The sequence below is a fragment of the Canis lupus genome, chromosome 24, assembly GCF_003254725.2.
Source record: "Canis lupus dingo isolate Sandy chromosome 24, ASM325472v2, whole genome shotgun sequence".
NCBI lineage: Eukaryota > Metazoa > Chordata > Mammalia > Carnivora > Canidae > Canis > Canis lupus.
In genome coordinates, this window is record NC_064266.1 from 31,352,163 (window position 1) to 31,370,600 (window position 18,438).

The following is an 18,438-nucleotide window of genomic DNA, read 5'->3' on the forward strand; positions in this document are numbered from 1 at the left end:
CCCCACCCCCACCAGAAGCCTCCACTCTTTTCCCTCGGGATGGAGCGAAGTTTGGGCCCTAGGGTCCTACCATTCTTATTAGTCTTTAATAATACTTGATATTAAAGGACGAAACAATACGGGCTTGTCTTTGGCATAGAGTTAGTTCATGTTCTGTTTGGATTTACCCCTTATCCGACATAGTGGTACAGCCCCGGGCTAGCCCCGCCTACCGCCCCCGAGCCCCGGGGCGCCCAAGGCAGAATGACGTCTTCTGTTGTGTCGTCATCACGTTGCTCCGGGGGTGGGTCCAGCGCCCAGTGCGCGCCGGCCCGACGCGCCGCCTCGCCTGCGCCGTTGCTAAGAGACCTTGGATGTCTGGCCGCGGGTTGCTGGGCGGCGCGGGGTGAAGATGGTGGTCACTGGGCTTCAGGTAAGAGGGGCTTCGACTGTGATGAGCCGGCCGGGTCGTCGGGGCGGCCTGGGAGCTGGCGAGGCGCTCGCAGGCCTGTTCCTTGGGCCTCCGGGCCAGTCTTGTGGAAAAGCAAGGTCCGCCGGGGTAAACTGGGGCCGCCGGTACAGGCCCGGATCCCGAGCCTCACACTGGGTTCAAAGCCGCCTGCGACTGGGCGGAGTTTTAGTCATGAAAGAACATTGGACCAGGAATCCTAACATCTTAGTCTCATCCCCTTTTCCTAGGAATCCTGCTCCTTGGAATTTGTCCTACAGCAAAAATAACGGCAAAAGCAAAAGTATGTAAATTCCAGCGTGTCTGTGATGGCAAAAGCATTGAAAAGATGCCCATAAAGGCGGTGGTTGAGTTTATTATGGCACAACCACGCAATAGGGCGTGCAACCACTGACCTGACCATGAGGACTTTTCTTTCAGGAAACTGGGAAAGGCTGGATACAGTATTGTATGTGAACACTGGGAAGACAAGCGTATGCATGGATGGTTGGAACGTGAAAAGATGGTGGTGTTGTGAACATTAACTTTTTTTATTTTTTTTTTAAGCTGACAAAGTGATTTTCAAGTTCAGCTGGAATAAAAAAAAATATATGAGACTAGGCAGAAAATTCTAATAAGTAAGGGTAATAAAGAGGATTAGCTCTGCAGCACCACCAGATAGTATAACATATTATAAAGCTGTAATAATTAAAATAGTATGGAACTTACATGCAGATAGAATGTAATGGAATTCAGGGACGCCTGAGTGGCTCAGTGGTTGAGCGGCTGCCTTTGGCTCAGGTCATGATCCTGGGGCCTGGGATCGAGTCCCACATCTGGCTCCCTGCAGGGAGCACGCTTCTCTCTCTGCCTCTCTCTCTGTGTCTCTCATGAATACATAAATAAAATATTTTTTTTAAAAAGAGAATGTAATGTAATTCAGAATAGATCCAAATACAAATGCTTATAAGGATTTTTTTTTTTATGTAGTCAAGGTGGTATTACACATCATCATCGACAAGGTGGTTTGGTGTCAGGCAGGTTTTGTTAGTAATTAAAAAACAAAAAAACAATAACGAAACCCATTTTGATCACCAAAACAAATTCCAAATAGGTCAAAATTTAAATCTTAAAAACTAACATAACAAAGTACTAGAAGAAAGCATTGTTGTATGTATTTGTAATTTAGCACAGGAAAAACTCTTGTAAATATGTCATGCAATCCAGAAGCCAGGAAGGAAAAGATTAATACTTTTGGCTCTGTAAAATTTAAAACCTGTATGTCCTGCAAAATTCCACCAAACCAAAGCCAAAAAGCTACTTGAAGTTAAGTGTAAAGACAAGTTCATTTATGAAAGTATTTAATGATCAGTTAGAAAAATATTCAACCCAATGGAAAAACTAACAGAACATGAGCAAGAAAATCAGAGGAAATAAAAGTGGCCAATATGCATAGTGAAAGATGGCCATCTTAGTGATTTGAAAGTGCAAATTAAAACAGTGAGGGCCTGGATTTTTTTTTTTTTTTTTTTTGGTGCCTATTTTATTAGTAAAGATGAAAAGGATTGGAAATAGGATTATATGGAAACAAATGCATTAGTGTTATGACTAATGTTATGGAAGTAAAAAATACAATTTTTGGAGGGCAATTTGAAAATAATTTACTTAGCCATTCATCAGGTAGGAATTTATTCTACAAATATGGAAGGTGCAGAAAAACATCATGCTTAAGAATGATGTTTGTAGCATTGTTTTCCTAACAAAAATTTTGAGGAAAAAAATGCTCATCTATACAACTGGTTAAATTATGGTACATCCGTAAATGCAATATTGTGCAGCACTTTTTAAAAACGTGGTAGAGGGATCCCTGGGTGGCGCAGCGGTTTAGCGCCTGCCTTTGGCCCAGGGCGCGATCCTGGAGACCCGGGATCGAATCCTCCGTCGGGCTCCTGGTGCATGGAGCCTGCTTCTCCCTCTGCCTGTGTCTCTGACTCTCTCTCTCTCTCTGTGCGACTATCCTAAATAAATAAAAAATTAAAAACGTGGTAGATGCATATGTTCTGACATGGAAAGATAGAAGGTTAAGTGAAAAAAATTTATTGCAGAATAGTGCATATGATAGGATCCTATATCATAAAAAATTTTTAAGTTAACATATGTATAAAAAATCTAGAAGACTATATACCCCACACTTAATAGTAGTTAGCAGTGAGAAATCAAGTGGGAAGCATGGTCTAAGGGCATAAAGGTTGGGTGATGGCCAGGTAGGGTTGTGAGAACAGGCTGGTGGGAAGGCCCGGACAAGAAATGAGCCAAAAGCCAGAGTTGGCCTTATGTTTCTATAGCTGTGATCATGCATTTCATTCTCAACCTTTGAGAATCGTAGGGTTTTCATAGCTAGGTTGTAGCTGTATGCCCTCTCTTGATAAATTAGAAGAGTATTTATTCCATTTAGGGTCTTTTGTAATATTTTTTATTTTTATTTTTTTTTTATGCTTTCTTTTCCCCATAAGGTAACCATGGAGAAAGAGCTTCGGAGCACCATTCTTTTCAATGCATACAAGAAAGAAGTATTCACCACCAACAATGGCTATAAATCCATGCAGAAAAGACTTCGGAGTAATTGGAAGATTCAGAGGTGACCATGTATTTGTTTTCCTTTCTGAATAATGATAATAATAACCTGCTGGTAATATTGGAAAGTCTTTATTTTCTTATATAAGTGATTATTAGGTAGGAGGAGTTCAATTTAAAGATTGTTCAAAAATGACTCAATGATTATAAAAACATCTCTTTTGAAAATTGGCAATTAGCATATTAAGTTGTCTCTCACATAATAAATCAAAAAAGTATCCTAATTATACATATATAGCTTTTTAAAATTTTTATTTTATTTTTTATTTTTTTTTTAAAGACTTATTTATTTATTTATTCAGAGAGAGCGAGAGAGAGGCAGAGACGCAGGCAGAGGGAGAAGCAGGTTCCATGCAGGAAGCCCGATGTGGGACTCGATCCCAGATCTCCAGGATCACACACCGGGCTTCAGGCGGCGCTAAACTGCTGGGCCACCGGGGCTGCCCTATAGCTTTTTTTAAAATAAGATTTTGTTTATTTGAGAGAGAGAGCATGAACAGGGGGAAGGGAAGAAGGAGAAGGAGAAGCAGGCTCCCCTGGGCTCGATCTCAGGACCCTGAGATCATGACCCCGCTGAAGGCAGAGGCTTAACTGACTGAGTACCCCGGCGCCCTCATAAGCAACTTTCTAAGAGGTTAGAGTCTTTCTCCCTATTTTAACCTGGTCAGTACTTCAGTTTAGGGACAGGAAAGATGAGAATACCTCTGTCTTTGTGTGTGTAACTGGTTTTTCTCAATGGGTAAGGATATGTAATCATACCAGCTAATTGGCAGAGCTGATTGAATTAGTATTTGGAGGACTCTATACTCTTGGATGGTTTAATTTGGTCATCTTGGCCTATAGGAAGTATTTGAGCAGAGGATGATCTAGGATAAGCCAATAGAGGGGATTCTCACTTTGGGAGAGAGGCTGCACCAGGTACCTCTAAATCTCTTCATTTCTGGGTCTCTGTGGCCTATGGATCCATATAGTCTAGAGACTAAAATAATTCATAAATTGGCTTTAATTATGGATCTAACTTTTAAAATCATATTTCTAGCTTAAAAGATGAAATCACATCTGAAAAGCTAATTGGAGTGAAACTGTGGATTACAGCTGGGCCAAGGGAAAAATTTACTGCAGCTGAGGTAAGAAATATCGAAAAAGAAGAAATGTAGTAAGATGGTTAGATGTGTGGGCTCTGAAATTCTGGATTTAAAATCCTCTTTACCGGGCAGCCCCGGTGGCGCAGCGGTTTAGCGCCGCCTGCAGCCTAGGGCATGATCCTGGAGACCTGGGATCGAGTCCCACATCGGGCTCCCTGCATGGAGCCTGCTTCTCCCTCTGCCTGTGTCTCTGCCTCTTTCTCTCTCTCTCTCTCTCTGTATCTCTATGAATAAATAAATAAATTATTAAAAAAATAAATAAAATCCTCTTTACCATATACTGTGTTGCCTTTAGGTAATCACTTTCATCTCATTCTTCATCATAGAGTTGTTGAGATCATTAACTAAGATAATGCGTATAAAGTGCCAGACACATAGTTGAGGCTAATTAAATACTAGCCATACTTATTTGCCATATTTTTGCTTTGAAAACAGGAAAGTTCCTTTTAAAATGAAGCTGTTTTTAATTCTGTTTCATGGAATAGACAAAAAATGACAAATATAAGACTCAGACACAAGTATTGGCAGAGATGTAGAGAAATTGAAACCCATGTGCACTATGGGCCGAAGGGTAAAATGGTGCAGCCATTATATAAAACAGAATGGCATTCCTTAAAAAAATTTAAAGTAGAATTAACATAATGATCCAATAATCCCACTTCTAGATATAGATCCAAAAGAATTGAAAGCAGAATCTCAAAGCGATATTTGTACATTGATGTATATAGCAGCATTATTCACAATAGTCAAAAGGTAGAAACAACCCAAGTCTACCAAACAGGTGAGTGGATAAATAAAATGTGGTAGATACATACAGTAAATGATTATGCAGCCTTAAAAAGGTAGGCAGTTCTGATATATGCTACAAGATGGGTGAATATTGACATTAATCCTAAATGAAAGAAACCAGTTACAGAAAGGCCAATAATATATGATTCCATTTATATGATGTACCTAGAATAGTCAAATTCATATAAAGTTAGAATTGTGGTTGCCAGGAGGTAGGGCGAGGAAGGAAATAGGGAGTTGTTTAATAGATATCGAGCTTCAGTTTTGCAAGATGAAAAGTTCTGGAGATGGATGGTGGTGATGGTTGCACAATAATGAGATTGTACTTAACTACTGAATTGTCTACTTAAAAATGGTTAAGTTGGTAAATGTTATGTGTACTTTACTACAACTAAACAGAAACCCCAAAAGACAGCAAGAGCCTTTCTAGTAGAGACTTGCAAGTGCTTTGGTTTTCAGGAAGGGATGTGGGGAGTAGGGAGGTCAGGCAGGGTGGGACCAGTGTGGTCCTTAGATGGGGGCAGTCCTGGGTCTTCTGCTCTGACTTGGGGTGGGGACACAAGGAAGATGTCTACAGGGAAGCATTTCTATTATTTTTTGTTGTGTTGTCCTGACTGCAAGGCCACCTCCTCTGAGAAGAGCATCAAAAGAGACACAACTGATTAGATTAATTGAGAGAAAGAGCAGGAATTCCTATTAAGAACATGGAGGTGGCAAGCTGCCCCCACCCAATGAAAGCCTGAGGGAAATGGACACACAGTAGGCAGTGACCTGCAAAAGAATACTATATTCTTTGTTGGTTTTTAGCCTCACACTCCAGTAGTATCTCCCCTGCTACCTCCCTTCTCTGCCTAGTGAAGACAGAGAGAGGTGACCCGATCTTTGCTGAGAAGCAAGCAGCCTCAGGAAAGCCAGGGCATCTGGAAGGAGGGTTAGAAACTGGTGCCTGGTCCTTTTCCCAAGAGGGAATGGGCGCTGGTCAACCTAACTTCAGGCTCTTAGGGATGGAAGGCATTGTCTTCCAAAAGATAGAATCCCTTGACAGGCATATTTATCCTAATAAAATGTTCTCCCACCATACCATACCCTGGCACCATGCCTTCTCTTTAGAAGTGGAGTGAGGTAGGAGAGAAAGGCAGAAAAACTTTTAACTTCTAAAAACCATCATTCCCTTGTGTTTTTATTCCACGAAGCTGATCCAAATGATCACCAGAGGTCTTCCTCCAGGCAGAGATCACTCCTTCCTGGGCACTGTTGCTGGCTTCTTAGGATCATTAAAGGGGTTAGTTCACCCCACACAGACTATATGAACCCTCTTTGATGTTGTCCTCCAGAAACTTCTATGACAAGACATCATATGTGTGATATTAGATTTGAGAATCAGGGGCACCTGGGTGGCTCAGTTGGTTAAGCATCTTTTGGCTCAGGTCATGATCCCAGGGTCCTGGGACTGAGTCCCATGTCGGGCTCCCTGCTTGGCGGGGAGTCTGCTTCTTTCTTTCCTTCTGTCCCTCCTTTCCACTCGTGCTCTCTCTTAACTAACTAAAAAAAATTTTTTTTGAAGATTTAAAACATTTTTTAAATTTATTTATTCATGAGAGACACAGAGAGAGAGGCAGAGACACAGGCAGAGGGAGAAGCAGGCTCCATGCAGGGAGCCCGATGTGGGACTCCGTCCCAGGACCCTGGGATCGCAACCTGAGCCAAAGGCAGATGCTCAACCACTGAGTCACTCGGGTACCCCAATAAATAAAATCTTAAAAAAAAAAAAAGATGTGCGAATCAAGCTAGAAATTAGACTGAATTTAGTTTTACTTTGTTCCCACCTCAGTTACGTTGGCTTACACATTTGCTTGATGATGGTATTCACTTACCACCAGTTAGCCCAGACCATACTTCCTAACCCTGTCAGATCAACACCTATATTATTTTTTTTAAAGAGTTAATTTATTTAGCTTATGTGTGAGAGAGTGCAAGTAGAGGGAGAGGGAGAGAATCTTAAACAGACTCCTTGCTGAGCACAGAGCCCAATGTGGGGCTGGCTCAATCCCATGACCCCGAGATCATGACCTGAGCTGAAACCAAGAGCCAGGTGCCTAATTGACTGAGCCATGCAGGCACGACTATATTATAAATGTACCTTTATTCTGAACTGAAAAGCCTGGGTATTATAACCCACCACCATTAAAAAAAGTGTCTTAACTGTAATGTAAAAAAGGAAAGGGACAATGACTTATAAAAGAATATGTGTATTTCACATTGTCATTGTTTGGGCATATAAGCACTAGAAGAATGTGTATTTCCATTTGTTAATGCTTGAGCATACATACATACACTAACTAGTGCACTTCTTTATATTTGACCTTTCGAAAAAAGGCTAAAAATAGGTATGTAGGCTCTTCATGAATGAGACAGTCTTGTGCAGAGTCCAAGATCCGTGAAGTTCTATCTCATTTGGGAGCAGGCCCCCTTGGTGATGTTAGTTGTTATACTATGTTTTCCACATTTAGGGGCTGGAGGAGAGAAGAATAGGGAGTGTGCCAGAGCAAGAGGCTTTGCTGTTAGCATTGCTGGTCAGGCCAGTGGTTTCCAAAGTGAGATGTATATAGTGAATCACTGAGGTGCCAGAAGGAAATTTTATTTTTCGTATCTTTATTATCCTTCAAAATTCTCCTTTTTGGGAAGATATTTTATAATTATATAAATATACATACTTTATTTACATATCAGAGTGTGTGTTCCCATACTTTTCTGATGAGATGCTTGAGGGAAGTTGAAAGACTATTGAAAGACTTGGTCTAGACCACTCAGCCCAAGTTTTCTCAGGCTGGGTCAACGAGACCAGTTGGGAGATTTTTTCCCCTCCCCAGCTTTGTGAAAGTGAGACAGCTTCCCAGGAAATAAGCAGATAACCTGCATTTCTCACTGTGCATTGATCAGTCAATGACTGGAACAGAACTCCTCCCTGGGAGTAGTTTGCTATGCCTTCATCCTGATGTCCTTGGCTGGCAGTGAAGGGAAGATGTGGTCTGGAGCAATCGTTTTCAGTCAGAGCTGATTTTGTCTCCGCTAGGTTGAGACTGGGACTGCTGCTCAATGATCTGTGAGCTTCCTTTAGCTAGTGTTTCCAGTTTTGGTTTGCTTTCCAGATAGACAATGTGGAAAATGTCAGTTCAGTTTGAGTATTTTGGAACTTTATGCTTAAAGACAAGGTTGGAAATCTACGTTGAGAGTAACTTTTATATTATCTTATATACATTTATATTTACGTGTCTTATAGATTTGTGTATTTTTCAGCTAGTTAAGGACTTTCAAGTATATTCATATATTGTTTTTTTTCCTTTATGTAGTTTGAAGTCCTGAAGAAATACCTTGATGGAGGCGGTGATATCCTTGTGATGCTAGGAGAGGGTGGGGAATCCAGATTTGACACCAATATTAACTTTCTCCTAGAAGAATATGGAATCATGGTTAATAATGGTAATTATTATTATTATTTTAATAGAGGCAGTTGTTTCCTATTTATTATTCGTATTGTAGCTCCCTGGTCCTAATAGTACAATGGAAAGAGCCCTGGGCTGAATGGTCCAGCATTCTGACCTCAGTGGTAGTCTGAGCTTTCTGGGGCTAGGCTTTTTCCATGTATAAAATGGGTGGAATTGGAATAGAATCCCAGGGTTCCTTGTGGGTCAAAGTTTATATGTGTTTATAATATCAGACTTACTTCTAATCTAATATGCAACTTCCTCCCTTTCCCTTAAAGATGCTGTGGTTAGAAATGTATATTATAAGTATTTCCATCCTAAAGAAGCTCTAGTTTCCAACGGAGTCCTGAATAGGTAAGCATGTTGAAAGCAGAAATGTTTTATAAATGATTCCTTTTATAAATGATTCCCTTCTTCCTTTCTTGCTCTTTTGTTTTATTTTACTATGTTAAAATTTATTTATTATAATACTTCTCATTCTTCAAATTACATTCCTTCTATCTTTTGAAATCTTATTCCACATTCATCTTTTTTGTCAGAATGCAGTTGCAAGTGTAGAAAACCCTGTTCTCTCTATGGGAATAAATAATAATGAGACTATTGATTCACGTAATTGAAAAGCCCAGATATAGGGCAGGCTTTGAGTGTGGATTGACTGAAAATTCATGGCTCCAGTTCCATTGCTCTGTAGTTCTCTTGGCCTTGCTCTCCCGTTTTAGCAGGTCCCAAATTTATATCTGCATGCCTCACTATCTAGGACAAGAGAGCCTTGCTTGATCTCACCATTCCCAGCAGGAGTAGTCCTGAGATTTGCTGTTTGGCTGGCCTAGGCCACATGCCCATCCTGAACTGGTCCCTATGGCAGAGGACATAGTATGCCCTGATGGTATAGCTAGCTAGGTCATAGTCTCTACCCCTGGAACCTGGAGTGAAGTCAATTTTTTCTGTTTCACTAGATCTTAAAAGATAAATTAGGGCTTTGGGAAGTAGTAAATGAATACATGAGAGGAGCAACATCAGGTGTCCTCTGTGAGCGTTTCCTTATATTCAGAATTTTTCATTTCACACTTGAATTGTGTATGCCAGGCACACTGCTGGATCTGATGATACAGAGTCTAAAACATAGGACTAGAATGTGGTTCTAGTCTAGAATGTGGTCTAGAGGGACGCCGGGGTGGCTGAGTGGTTAAGCATCTGTCTGCCTTTGGCTCAGAGTGTGGTCCTGGGGTACTGGGATTGAGGGTCCCTGCCCCCCCCATCGGGCTCTCTGCAGGGGGCTTGCTTTTCCCTCTGCCTATGTCTCTGCCTTTCTGTGTGTTTCTTATGAGTAAATTGATAAAATCTTAAAAAAAAAATAGAATATGGTCTAGTATATTGATCCTTCCCTCAGGACTCAAAGAACTGATCCTCATATTAAATGTTAACTATTGGGCAGCCCGCGTGGCTCAGTGGTTTAGCGCCACCTTCAGCCCAGGGTGTGGTCCTGGAGACCTGGGATTGAGTCCCATGTCAGGCTCCCTGCATGGAGCCTGTTTCTCCCTCTGCCTGTGTCTCTGCCTCTCTGTGTGTGTCTCTTATAAATTAATAAATAAAAAATCTTTAAAAAATAAAAACAAAACAAAATGTTAACTATTGCAAGCTATACAAAGAGGTATAGGTGTGTAGGTGTACCTTTATTTAAATTTTAAGAATTATATTTTGAACAAATCTGCAAAATCCTTGCAGTTCATATTTACTATTAATATTGGAGTGTGAAATTCCTAAAATTTTTTGGTTTACTGTTTAAATTTTTTCCTTCAAGGGAAATTAGCCGAGCTGCAGGGAAGGCTGTGCCTGGAATCATTGATGAGGAGAGCAATGGAAACAACGCTCAGTAAGTGTGTTTTCCGAGACTACCTAAAGATGATGTATTTGTCATTTTGAAGAGTTTTCTTTTTCAAAGTGAAAAGTTTTCATTTCTGATTATAAAAGTCATTCTCACCAAAAAAAAAAAAAAAAAAATTGGAACAGTTCAAAAGGAAGAAAATAGAAGTTCTCCGCTGTAAATGCATGCTCTTCCCCCCCATAATTATTCTTAACAGTATTTAGATTTCTAGATTTTTTTTATATAAAAATATAGGCACCATATCCTTTTAAATGACTAAATTGGAATTCTCCTAATTTATCTAACCAGTCTCCTATTGTTGAACATTTGGGTCATTTATGATATTTTGCTTTAGTAGTTAAACCTAACATTTATTGAGCACATACCGTATCACAGGCGTGTGTGTGTGTGTGTGTGTGTGTGTGTGTGTGAGAGAGAGAGAGAGAGAGAGAGAGAGAGAGAGGCATTTTTACCTCACTTAATCATTGCCGTAACACACCAAGGTTATAGATAAGATAACAAGTTTAATTGCCCAAGCTCACTTGACTAATAAGTGTCAGAACTTAGTTTCAAACCTAGGCAGTCTGATCTGTGGCCTGTATTGTTATTCTGCTCCATATTGTTATTATAAATAGTTTTATACTTGTTACTATAAATAAAGCACATAGTGAATGTCTTCGTGCAATTTTTGTGCATTTATGCTAATATTTTAGTAAGGCTAGATTCTTTTTCTTTTTTAAAAGATTTTATTTATTTATTCATGAGAGACACATACACACACACAGAGGCAGAGACACAGGCAGAGGAAGAAGCAAGCCCCACACAGGGAGCCCGATATGGGAGTTGATCCCGGGTCCCCAGGATCACGCCCTGGGCTGAAGGCGGCGCTAAACCTCTAAGCCACCGGGGCTGCCTGGTTCTTTTTTTTTTTTTTAAAGATTTAATTAGGGCAGCCCAAGTGGCCCAGCGGTTTAGTGCCGCCTTCAGCTCAGATTGTGATCCTGGAGACCTGGGAGCAGTCCCATGTCAGGCTCCCTACAGGGAGCCTGCTTCTCCCTCTGCCTGTGTCTCTGGAGTGTCTCTCTCTGTCTCTCTTTCTCTCTGTGTGTGTCTCATGAATGAATAAATAAAATCTTTAAAAAGAAAGAAAGGAAGGAAGGAAAGAAAAAAAGAAAGAAAGAAAAAGAAAGAAAAGAAAGAAAAGAAAGGAAAGAAAGGAAGAAAGAAAGAAAAGAAAGATTTAATTATTTATTCATGAGAGACACAGAAAGAGAGGCAGAGACATAGGTAGAGGGAGAAGCAAGCTCCATGCAGGGAGCCCAATGTAGGACTCAATCCCGGGACTCCAGGATCCCACCCTGAGCCGAAGGCAGACGCTCAACGCTCAACCACTGAGCCACCCAGGGGTCCCTAGTAAGGCTAGATTCTTAGCATTAGAATCTCTGGGTCAAACGTTTGTTTTCCAATTGTCGCATTGCCAAATGTGGTATATTGCTAAATTGCCCTCCAGGTAGTTTGTAGCACTTACTGTCCCTATGAACTTGCTCCCTTTTCTTCTCTTCTCTTGTCAGCAGGGAGTATTCTAGTGAAAATGTTATCTTTTAATTTGTATTTATTCGATTATTAAATGGGATGGCCTTTATTTTTTATTTTTATTTTTTTAAAGATTTATTTATTTATGATAGAGAGAGAGAGAGAGGCAGAGACACAGGAGGAGGGAGAGGCAGGCTCCATGCTGGGAGCCCAACGTGGGACTCGATCCCGGGACTCCAGGATGGTGCCCTGGGCCAAAGGCAGGCGCTAAACCGCTGAGCCACCCAGGGATCCCCTGGGATGGCCTTTAAAGTCTATTGGCTGATTGTATTTCTTCTGTGAATATTGTGTTCACTATTTTTTGCCCATTTTTCTATTAATGGTTTCTCTTTTATTTATTTATAAGACCTACATGTGTTGTAAATATTTTTTCTGGTTTATTTTTCTCTTTTGAGCTATTTCACCTCATAGGAGTTGAACATTGTAATACATTAAAGCATATTATAAAAGTGTAATAATGAAAATAATGTGGTACTAATGCAGAAATAGTGAGAAATAAGTAGATTAGAATCAGACTCAACATATATGAAAGATGAAGATTGTTTATAGTAAAAGTGACTTCAAATTATTAGAGAATGGATGGCATAATTGTGACTAACCATTTCAAAAAACATTTTCATTTCATAGCACACTCCTAAAATATATTTCAGATGGATAAAATTTTAAATGTTAAAAAACTGAAACCATAAAAGTACTAAAAAATAGGTGAATATTTTATAATCCTTAGAGTAGGGAAGATTTTTCTTAGGATGAAATCAAGGAAAGTCATAAAGGGGAAAAACGTGTAGCAACATACATCATAGAGTTAAACATTTTTGACATTCAAGAATCATAATCTTATTTATTTATTTATTTATTTATTTATTTAAAATAGGCTCCATGCCCAGTGTGCAGCCCAGTTTAACTCTTTTTTTAAATAAAGTTTTTAATTTTAATTCCGGTATAATTAACATATAGTGTCATATTAGTTTCAGGTGTACAATATAGTGATTTAGCACTTCTTTGCAATCCTCGGTGTGCTTCCTGATAAGTGTCCTCTTTAATCCCCATCATCTGTTTCACCCATCCTCCCACCACTTATAATCTAATTCTTAAGTCTTGTGTCAGCTTATCCAGTTGGTGTAGGTAAAAGAACTGTAGACTTGGAGGTAGAAGTTTTTATTTTCATGTCTTACTTGGCAGGGTGGCCCAGGCAAGATACTCTTAGCTCCTGTTTTGATGTCTGTGTAATGAAGACAAAATGAATCTTACATAGTTGTTGGGAAACTCCAGTGAGGCCATACTTATAAAAGTGCTTTGCAGGCTACATGACATAGTACCTTACCTGCTTTTGTGTTATTACGTCCTTGGTAATTGTGGTGAAAGGCAAATAGCTGGTTGATTGTTTCCTGGGTCATCCTGGAAGCAGCAGTTTCTGGGTGAGCCTTGAGACATGGAGAATTAGTCCTGCTTTGTGTTTTGAAAAATCTTGACCTGTTGAAGTCTGAGGTTCTCATTTATCCCATTTTCTCTCATGTCTCTTTTCTGTCTCACTCAGCTGTAGCCACACTGACTTTGTTTCAGTTCCTTAAATATGCTAAGCTCATTGCCACCTTAGGGCCCATACATATGTGTTCCCCATCCCAGGAATACACTTCCCCAGCTATTCACCCCGCCCCCCATCTTACTCATTTACATGTGGTTTGGAAAAATCTGCCGTATGCTTAAAGACTTATCAAAATGTCAGTCTGGGGATCCCTGGGTGGCGCAGAGGTTTAGCGACTGCCTTTGGCCCAGGGTGCGATCCTGGAGACCCAGGATCGAATCCCACGTCGGGCTCCCGGTGCATGGAGCCTGCTTCTCCCTCTGCCTGTGTCTCTGCCTCTCTCTCTCTTTCTCTCTCTATGTGACTATCATAAATAAATAAAAATTAAAAAAAAAATGTCAGTCTGATTGGGACTCCTGGGTGGCTCAGTGGTTGAGCGTCTGCCTTCAGCTCAGGGTCTGATCCCGGGATCTGGGATCTAATCCAGCATTGGGATTTCTGCAGGGAGCTTGCTTCTCCCTCTGCCTGTCTCTTTCTCCCTCTCTCTCTCTCTCTCTCTCTCTCTGTCTCATGAGTAAATAAATCTTTAAAAAATATCAATCTGATTGATTTCTTAGTTATAATAAAAGAAATAGAGGAGTGTAAATAATAGCTGACAGTTTTCATCATATGACTCAAGTGTCCATTCTCCCTCCTTGAGGATCATCTCCTTGGAGTGCATTCGGGGAAAGTGTGGGGCCCTGACATCCATGTAACTATTTCTCCCACATCATGTTTCTTCCTCCGTGGCAGCTGCTTATTTCTTTCTGCTTCTGGCCTGGGACCATGGCCTCTAGTCCCCTTTCCTGGGCTCTTGCTGGGGCAGGGCAGAAGGCAGAAGAGGGAGAATAGAGAACGTGGGGCAGGTGCCATTTCTCACCCACTATATGGCACAGAAGTCAGAGAAGTAGGTTAGACTTGACGGAAGTGAGGGGGAAACTAACTCGGGAAGAAAATCATTTTAAACTTAGGAGAAAAAGAACTTTCTTATGTTCTAAGAGAAAGGAAAATTCACATTGTCTTTAGGGAGCTCTTCATGAGTGCTTCCTCCCCCTACTAGTTTCTAACTTTTTGCTTTGTTATAAGATCCCTGTTTCTCTCCATTCAGAGAACACTTCTTTCAGTTACCTTTGCAGAGCTCCATCTTCTTTGAATAAAACCTTAGCCCCTCCAGCAGAGCTTGGCCACACCCCAGGGTCTGCACCCCACCCTTACGCCTCCATCCCACACCCTTTTTATTTTTTTATTTTTTTTTTTTAAAAATTTTTTTATTTATTTATGATAGCCACAGAGAGAGAGAGAGAGAGAGGCAGAGACATAGGCAGAGGGAGAAGCAGGCTCCATGCACCGGGAGCCCGACGTGGGATTTGATCCCAGGTCTCCAGGATCGTGCCCTGGGCCAAAGGCAGGCGCTAAACCGCTGCGCCACCCAGGGATCCCCCACACCCTTTTTAGGAGTCTATTGCTAAGTGTTTGTTAGGACAGAGTGGGGAAGGAGGCCAAGGCAGGCGTATATAGAAGTGTCCCATGTCAGGGTTCTATTTGTTTTTTGTTTTTTTTTAAGATTTTATTTATTTCTTCATGAGAGACACACTGAGGCAGAGACACAGGCAGAGGGAGAAGGCTTCCTGCCGGGAGCCCAATGTGGGACTTGATCTCAGGATCCCAGGGTCACAACCTGATGCTCGACCACTGAGCCACCTGGGTGCCCCAGGGCTCTATTCACATAAGTACTCAACGGGTAATGTGGCCTTTTAATGACAGCCATTCATATCTGGACATGATACCATTCAGCTTTGGAAGGAAGAGGAAAATGTTTACCTGGAAGACATTGTCATACAGAGCAGGCTCATTTATAGCTCTAGTTCATCTCTTAGATGAGGGCCCCTCTTCTTCTTCCTCCTCTAAGGGCTTTCTTCAGTTCTTCCAATTACAATCATTTACACATATAAGTTGTTAATTTGCATTCAGATTTTTTAAATACTTTATTGAACTAGTAGCTAGAGTTATACCAAATTTTGAGTCAACAAAGCTTAGAGAAATTTTGTGGATTTTATTTTTTGTGTTTATGATGAGATACCACCTCACACCTGTCATAATGGCTAAAATTAACACACAGGAAACAACAGATGGTGGTGAGGATGCAGAGAAAGGAGAACCTTTTTATGCTATTAGTGAGAATGCAAACTGGTACAGCCATTCTGAAAAAACAGTATGGAGTTTCCTCAAAAAGTTAAAAATAGAACTACTTTATGACCCAGCAGTTGCACTACCAGGTATTTATCCAAAGAATATAAAAGTGACTGATTCAAAGAGGTGCTGGTTTCATGACACTCAGTGTGGCAGTCTGTTGTTTATAGCAGCATTATCAGCAATAACCAAACTATGGAGAGAGCCCAAATGCGGTCCATTGACCAATAAATGGATAAAGTTGTGGTATATATATATGTGCAATGGAATATTGCTTGCCATCAGAAAGAGTGAAATCTTGCTATTTGCTGTTGATATGGATGGAGCTAGAGTGTTTTATATTAATAAGTCTTTGAAAGAATGCCAAATACTGTATGATTTCACTTATATGTAGAATATAGGAAACAAAACAGATGAACATATGGGAAGATGAAAAAGAGAGGGAGGCAAACCATAAGAGACTCTTAATGGTAAAGAACAAACTAAGGGGTAATAGAAGGAGGTGGGTGGGGCATGGGCCTTAAGGAAGGCCTTGTTATGGTGAGCACTGGGTATTGTAAGTGCTGAGTCACTAAATTCTACTCCTAAAACCAATATTACACTGTATGTTAACTAACCAAAATTTAAATAAAATTTTGAAAAAAAAAAAAGGAGTAAAAGACATCCTCATCACCAGAGATAGGGACTTTGAATTTGAGAAAGCTATAGAAATAAACCTTGCTACGTTTTTTTACGTAATACTGTTTTACGAAATACTGTTTTAAAATCTCAGCCCAGATTCCACTTAGAATTCCTTATTAACTAAAGCTCCCAAATACCGGTTTTCTTTATCCTGTCAATTCCTCACACATTTATTGTCTCTGTATAAAAGGTATAAAAACCTGCCTGCCTTGGTCATTTCTTTGGGTCTCAATTTCATTATTGAGCCTCTTTGTGTATGTAATAAAATTTGGATTTTTACTCCTGACCAAAACCCCCCCAAAAATTGTGTTTGATCTTGAATTGTTCAAGAAGCACTGAAATTATCTTTAAAATTTTTTTATTCAGGGATCCCTGGGTGGCGCAGCGGTTTGGCGCCTGCCTTTGGCCCAGAGCGCGATCCTGGAGACCCGGGATCGAATCCCACATCAGGCTCCCGGTGCATGGAGCCTGCTTCTCCCTCTGCCTGTGTCTCTGCCTCTCTCTCTCTCTCTCTGTGACTATCATAAATAAATAAAAATTAAAAAAAAAAAAAAAAAAAAAAAAAAAAAAAAAAATTTTTTATTCATTTTTAAAAAATTTGAATGTTTCTTTAATTTCTTACAGGGCTCTCACCTTTGTCTATCCTTTTGGTGCCACATTGAGTGTCATGAAACCAGCAGTGGCTGTTCTGTCCACAGGCTCTGTCTGTTTCCCGCTTAACAGACCCATTCTGGCTTTCTATCACTCAAAGGTACAGCCTTTTTTAGATGTGGGTGGATACATTATTTTTATTATTGAAATAATAAAAACTGTTTCCAGAGGGGTTTCATATGTTTTCTCGCTGGTCTTTACAACAGCCTTGTGAGGTAGTATTTTAATTAACTATGCTTTATTTATAAGGAAACAGCAAATTGTCCAGTAATCAATGGACTTAAGACCTAAACCTAGCTCTTATCATTCTAAATCCAAATCTATTCCATGGTAGCATGAGGCTACCTATATTATAACTGTCTATGAGTACAGACTCTCACCCTTAGAGTAAGAGAATCCATTCAGGGAAAGGGTGAGTTAACACACTATACCAAAATGCACAGAATTGTGCTGCTGTTAATTTAGTTTGTCCCAGAGCAACATATCAGAAGACTAGTTGTTCAGTTCTCATCCCAGAGACCCCACAAAATGTGGGAGCAGGTGGTCCTGGAGGACATAGCCCCCTCTCATCGTGACCCTACTTATCCACTGCCAAATGTGGGACTTGAGCTCATGATCCTGAGATTAAGACCTGAGATCAAGAGTTGGATGCTCAACTGAGTGAGCCACCCAGGTACCCCATCCACTGCTTTTTAATTCATGTTTTGCTCAATTCACCTTCATTTGTCTACCAGGACTTAAAATTCATTAGCTGACCTCTCATTTTTTTCTAGTTCTCACATCTATTTTTCTTTGTGGGATTTAGGTATTACTTTTTCTTCCCATATTTAAAAGCTCTGACATTGTTTTATTAGGAAGTAGATAAATATCTATGCTATATTTGAAAAATGATATTTAGACAAAATTCATAATAGTTATTATGGTATTAGTTTCTCCCAAAAAAACTGGAAATACTGTTTTAAAATTAGAGTAAAGTATTAAATGATTCAAGATGTGGAAATAATTGGTTTACATAAAATGTCAGTTTTAGTCACAAAAGTAATGAGACAACTATCCTAAGGGGTCTCTGGTAGTGTAATACTAGAACTATAATTATTTTTAATTTTTTATATTTTTTTAATTTATTTTTTAGAGAGGATGGGAGAGGGAGAATCTCAAGTAGTCTCCACGCTCAGCATGGAGCCTGATGTGGGAAGGGGCTCAATTTCACAACCCTGAGAGAATGACCTGAGCTGAAAACAAGAGCTGGATACTTAACTAAGCCACCAAGACACCCCTATTATTTTTTAGTTTTTAACTGTGCACAGAGATTTTACCTGGCTTCATCAGTGGATTTTTATGAAACATCCATTAGGTACAGAATTCTGTACTATGATGATTCTTCTAGAACTCCTGAGATTATCATCTGCCCATTG

The 18,438-nt window shown here is 40.1% G+C and overlaps 1 protein-coding gene and 1 long non-coding RNA gene across 5 annotated transcripts in view; one reads left to right on the top strand and one right to left on the bottom strand.

The window, feature by feature from the left end:
• The first annotated feature begins 259 nt into the window (after positions 1–259).
• Positions 260–18,438, top strand: part of IFT52 (intraflagellar transport 52) — a 39,236-nt gene continuing 21,057 nt past the window's right edge. Inside the window, exons 1-7 of one of the 4 annotated variants that reach the window (XM_035705476.1) lie at positions 260–412; positions 2,941–3,065; positions 4,101–4,188; positions 8,346–8,475; positions 8,759–8,834; positions 10,282–10,353; positions 16,997–17,123. In XM_035705476.1, coding sequence (XP_035561369.1) covers positions 392–412; positions 2,941–3,065; positions 4,101–4,188; positions 8,346–8,475; positions 8,759–8,834; positions 10,282–10,353; positions 16,997–17,123 — 639 coding nt within the window. In that variant the 5' untranslated portion in view covers positions 260–391. Of the gene's footprint in view, positions 413–678; positions 732–2,940; positions 3,066–4,100; positions 4,189–8,345; positions 8,476–8,758; positions 8,835–10,281; positions 10,354–16,996; positions 17,124–18,438 lie in introns of those variants that run through there. The other 3 variants (XM_025470124.2, XM_049100787.1, XM_049100788.1) reach the window with 3 other exon arrangements.
• Positions 12,816–15,425, bottom strand: LOC112673982 (uncharacterized). Its single transcript, XR_003145174.3, has 3 exons — positions 15,323–15,425; positions 13,262–13,361; positions 12,816–13,159 (listed from the first exon to the last, which is right to left on the bottom strand). It is a non-coding gene; the product is annotated as an uncharacterized LOC112673982 (long non-coding RNA).